Source organism: Phragmites australis, chromosome 11 (assembly GCF_958298935.1).
Source record: "Phragmites australis chromosome 11, lpPhrAust1.1, whole genome shotgun sequence".
Taxonomy (NCBI): domain Eukaryota; kingdom Viridiplantae; phylum Streptophyta; class Magnoliopsida; order Poales; family Poaceae; genus Phragmites; species Phragmites australis.
The window spans coordinates 6,752,595-6,758,300 of NC_084931.1; the positions used below are offsets into that span (position 1 = coordinate 6,752,595).

General features: G+C 47.8%; 1 protein-coding gene across 1 annotated transcript; it reads right to left on the minus strand.

Moving 5' to 3' along the window:
• Positions 1-241: 241 nt before the first annotated feature.
• LOC133885293 (protein GRAVITROPIC IN THE LIGHT 1-like) lies at positions 242-2,055 on the minus strand. Its single transcript, XM_062324984.1, has one exon. The coding sequence runs from the start codon at positions 1,996-1,998 to the stop codon at positions 541-543; it is 1,458 nt and encodes a 485-aa protein (XP_062180968.1). The 5' UTR covers positions 1,999-2,055; the 3' UTR covers positions 242-540.
• Positions 2,056-5,706: the final 3,651 nt, after the last annotated feature.

Sequence of the window (5,706 nt, forward strand, 5' to 3'; positions counted from 1 at the left end):
TTCAGATCCGATTCGTCCTGCCTGCCTGTATGGAGCTCATGTGCTCTGCTCCTTTTCCATTTCTCTCCCATTGCACACTGCCCATTTTCTCCATCCCCTTTTCGGCCTTTTGGCCGAGGTGAAATCTAGTGACCGGAGAATGTGCGTGCACATTCCCGATCTAGATCGCCTCACGAACATGCAAAAAGGGTAACTAGCAAATGCTGTTGGACCATGCAAACATGCAATCCAAGCACCAATGTGGCAAAAACATTTATCTCATGACAACGTGTAACCAAAATCGCAGTGCGATTTATATTGGAATGGAATGCTCATATTACTTACTACTATATTGGTAGTGCATCCCTTGGTGGGTACATACATACATACGAAAGTGGGAACATGGCCAGGTGGGCACCTACATGCTGAATACTAATGCTGCCACCCTTAAACCCAGCGGTTGTTACGGCCGCCGGGCGGGGACCTCGCCGCCGTCAAATATGCGCTTTCGCCGTGTCTGCGAAGGACCGGAAATGCAGTGCGTGTGTGCCGCCGCACTCGTCACGGCCGGCGGTCTGGGCGGGAAAGGTATACTCGGCATTGGATCACCGTCCGGCCGACTTTGAACCCCGGCACGACGGTGAACCCGACGGCGAGGTGCCCGGACAGGGATGGTGCCGTCACGCCGCCGTCCTCTGCGCCGTCCACGTCGCTGACGTTCTCCATGTACACCTCGGAGAACCGCGACCCGGCGCGCGCCTGGAAGATGGACGCGACGCCGTCGAACGCGGAGAACAGGCAGTGCAACAGCCACACGTGGCGCGCCATCTCCGCGAACTCGGCGAACCAGGCGGTGCGCGGGAACGCGTCCCCGGCGGCCACAGCGGCGCGCTGCTCCTGCCGCCCGAAGAACGCCGTTTCCATCCGCTCGTGTACTAGCGAAAGGTACCTGTCCCGCAGGAACTCGCCGAGCGCCCCCCACCGCGGGCTCTGAGCATCGAGGAACGCCGGCGCCGCCTTGAGCTCCGAGAACTCCTCGAAGAAGCGGCGCCGGTCGTGGGAGCTCCTGTCATGCAGGGAGCTCAGGCCGAAGTCTCTCCGGTGGAAGTTGGCGAACATCTTTAGCGCGACGTAGGACTCGAGCGCGAACTTGGCGTCGCCGGGGTGGCACAGCTGGGCGGCCGGGTGCACGGCGGCCGCCACCGCCGCGGGATCCCACCCGGCCGGTCGCATTGCGTCGAGCATTGCCTTGGCAAAGGCGCGGATGGACTTGACGGTGTGCCTCAGGGCGGTGAGGAAGTGGGTGGCGTTGAGGCCGGAGAGGTGGAGGTCGTCGAGCGCGGCCAGGGTGCGCCCCGGGTGGACACGCTTCTCCAGGGCCCGCGCGGCGCGGAGCTCCTCGGCGAGCGCGACCCGGGCGTGCTCCGCCTCGGCGTCCCGCGCGCGGAGCTCGGCCTCTAGCTTGCGCGCCGTGATCTCGTAGGTCCGGAGGAGGTGGCGCTGCTCGTCGGCGTGCGCCGCGAGGGTGGCGGCGTTCGTGACCGCCGCGACCGGATCCCTGGCGTACCGCCGCTTGAGGTCCGACAGCTTGGTGAGCTCAACGACCAGGCCGGCGTCCGCCGCTTGTATCGCCTCGGCGTCGTAGGGGTGCTGCGCGAGCTGCAGCTGCGCGTAGGTCGCCTTCACCGCGGAGACACCAGCAAACAGGCTCGCCACGAACGCGTGCTTCGCGGCGTCCGTCGCCGGCGCCAGGGACGGCTGCGGCGCCGCTCCCTTCTTCTCCGTCGCATTCTTGAAGAACGCGTCGAGCGAGTAGGCGGCAGCCAGGTTGCCGGACAGCTTGAGCTTGCTCAGCGAGTTGATGGAGCTGTCGAGTGACTCGTCGAACTCATCCCCGGCGACAGAGTACGCCATCCCCACCCCCGCCGGGGAGCGCTTCCGACGGAGAAGCCTAGCCAGCCTCCGCGCGAGGCCCCCCGTCTTCTGCTGCGGCGGCGCTGCCGCTGCCATCGTCTCCATTGCTCCCACCTCGCTCTCTCGCAGCTCTCTCTCTCACTACTCACAGACTGCGGCAGCTCAGCTGGAGACTGGAGAGAGAAGAGGGAATGGAATGGGCAGATTATAAATTATTTAGTAAAATAACCAGAGGGGGAGGTCTGCAGGTATGGTACGGCAATATAATACTAGATTAATCGGTGGAATAATTAATCAAGTGTTTTGGTTTTTTTAACTTGCTGGGTTTTGATTAGGAGGGAGGCACACCGGCATGATTATTCGTTTTTCGCTTTTACAGAACATTGGATTCGGATTCCTGATTTTTTTTCCGAAAAAGGTGGGGGTTGTATTACGAGAAAATCTACGATTCGCCATTGAATAATTACTGATTCTACGATCCGTCATTGAATAAATTTTATTTACTTATATACCATCGAATAAATATTTCAGTTCCTTATATACCATCGGCTTCCGATACTGCCCTCCGCTATACTGTTTATGAACAGTACCCGAGAATAAAAAAAGTCACAAAAAAATATGTCGATTTTTGTGCACGCTCTATAATTCATAATCAACCCATTTTAACTGTATTCACCTAAAAATACTGTGTAAAATTCAAACTAAAATTTCTCAAAATGAGCTACTTTTGTAATACTCTGTATTACAAAGAACTAATTTTTTTCACCGCGGGAGATAATTTTAGAAATTATTACATCACATTAGAGGAATATTAGTAAATTTTCTCAGATTTTTTGTAAATTTTTATGAGGCTTAAAAATTGCAAGAAGTTACAAAAGTAGTACATTTTGAAGAATTTTAGTTTGAATTCTATACAGTATTTTTAGTGAATACAGTTAAAACGGGTTGATTATGAATTATAGAGCGTGCACAAAAATCGACATATTTTTTGTGACTTTTTTATTCACGAGTACTGTTTATACTGTTTATGAACAGTGCAGCGGAGGGTAGTATCGGAAGCTGATGGCATATAAGGAACTGAAACATTTATTCGATGGTATAGAAGTAAACAGAATTTATTCGATGGCGGATTGTAGAATCAGTAGTTATTCGATGGCAAATCGTAGATTTTCTCATCTTGTATTATCTGCCTACGAAGCAAATGGCTTTTCAAGCTGCTTAATGAGGATGGGGTTTGGCAACAAATGTTCAGGAATAAGTATCTTGGTTCCAAAACGCTCACGCAAGTCCAAGGACAGCCAGGAGATTCACAATTCTGGGCTGGCCTTATGAAAATTAAGAATGAATTCCTCAATTGGGGTTCTTTTCATGTACAGAATGGGAAGCAAACTTGATTTTGGAACGATATTTGGCTAGGTAAAAGCCCACTAAGCCATCTTTATCCCCTGTTGTATCAGGTTGTGAGACATAAACAGGCCACAGTAGCAGAAGTAATGAGAAGCATACCTCTTAATTTATCCTTTCGTAGACCGATAATAGAAAATAAGTTGATTGAATGGCAACAATTGACGTTGCAACTTGTTCATATTCGTCTCTCTAATGATAGAGACACGTTTAATTGGGATTTGAATGGGAAAGGACAATTTACTGTCCAGTCAATGTACAAACAAATGCTAAACCAACCCATTAGTATTCCAAATAAGAGGCTGTGGCATCTAAAGCTCCCGTTAAAAATAAAAATTTTCATTTGGTACATAGGTCATGGGGTGATTTTGACCAAAGATAACCTGGCCAAAAGAAACTGGAAGGGCAGTCTCAAGTGTGCCTTTTGTAATCATGATGAATCTATCCAGCACCTCTTTTTTGAATGTTCTTTAGCTAAGACTATCTGGTATATAATCAGAATAGCCTTAGGGATTAAGAAACCGGGGAACATGTCACATTTGATCGGTACTTGGTTACGGGAGATAGGAGCAGAGAAAAAGAGAAGAATCTTAGTGGGGATATCGGCTATGTTCTGGGCTATTTGGCTCTGTCGTAATGATATAGTGTTTCATAAAAAATCAATGATGTCGTTCATGCAGGTACTGTTCAGAGGCACTTACTGGCTAAGGTTCTGGAGACTACTTCACAGGGAGGATTTGAGGGAAGATTTTCTGTCGGTCTGTCATATGTTGGAGGTGGTGGCATTGGAGCTCTTCGCCAAGCATGGATGGTCTTGTAGTTACAGATTGCAAGCTTCTTGATGTTTTTTTGGTGTGATGTGGGCTACTCTTGTTAGGAGTTGTAATAATTTGTTGGCTGTATGCATCTTTGAATGCAAAAAGCCGGATGTTTTTATCCATTTTCTAAAAAAAAATCAAATACCAACAAGTGGGAAATCAATGTTAGAGCATAGCATACCCCCAAATTGTAACATTGAGTGAAATCGCACAGACAAATGCAAATAGGTGAGTACAATGTAAATCTTGAGAATGAACCATGACGAGCAGGTAAAATGTGAGATGTAAAGGGGAAAAATGCCAGCAATTTATTCGAAAATAGTGATTGTGCAACGACAAATGAACTAGTGCAAAGTTATATGAGACAAATTCCACAATGTAGAGCTTAGGTTAGGATCGGTTGAGATCGGCCATCGATAAAAAGTGCAGGATAGGGAAGCGCGTGAGCTAGCTCAAAATGGCATATAGACTCATCATTCATGGTTTAACTAACAGAGTGACATGTATGTCTGATTGTATCGACCACTGCTTAAGTACTTGTAAAACTTCGGTAGTTATAAACATCAATTTTTTGGAGAAACTTGGCATCACATATGTTATTTGAACAAGAACCTTGGATAAAATGCAACAATACCTAATACCCATCGGATAACTGGATTGTCTCCTGATAATCAAGCTTTGGCTTGAATGGTCAGTGAGGTGGTTATTTCTCTATCTATCTATGTTTGCTTGTCTCATCAATACAATTTTTCTATAATGCATCGTCAATCTTCAAGTCTTGCATCTCTAATCTTTAATAGACACTATATAAATATATACATGTGATAGTATAAATATATACATGCATTTACAAATTGTATTATGTCTCGTATACTCTAGTGTCTGCAAAAATTCCGAGTGACCAAAATTGTCCTTCCAAAAAGTCAAAGTGACCGGTTAGCAGTACAGACAGCACTACCCCGCAACATCCAACAGTTAAACGGGTGAATCATAATCAACCTAGCAAATGGGGGCGAACACATTCATTCGAAATGATTCGAAATCGATGAGCCGGACCCACCTGTCAGAAGCTGCGGACGTGGCAGCAACCGAAACAGGGCTCGTGTCTTCCTCAACGGGCATAAAAACGAAGGGATCCGATTGGGAAATGCCGTTGCTCTACTTGGCTAGTTCCTACGAGGTAGGATAGGACCTTAGGAGCAAGGCGAGAATATTTAGCCGTTGTAGGTGGGAGACATGCATGGCTAGGTTTTGATTCGTGGACCTCTCCACATCACCATTTCTTAGGTCCATTTGGTTGCCGGAATGCTTCGGATTCTCGGCCGTTTCAACGAATCCGGCGGCCAAACGCTCCACGGCGAAATGTTTCTGGGCAGAGCTATTTCTTGAATCGGTAGAGAACCAGCAAAATGGCTCAAAAGGCGTTTCAGGCGTTTCTTCATTTGTGGTGAATGAAGTTCTCATGCACTTTGAGCATATTTTACGTGGAACTGGCACTCTGGTTCCCTGCCAACTGAACAAAATGTGTAATGCTGAATGGATTGTCCTCTCTGGCTGTGGAAAATAAACTTTATAGGATCTTTCTATAAAA

What these genes read in the sequence shown, in the direction of transcription:
- LOC133885293 (XM_062324984.1), bottom strand. Translation starts at nt 1,998, where the DNA reads ATGGAGACGATGGCAGCGGCAGCGCCGCCGCAGCAGAAGACGGGGGGC.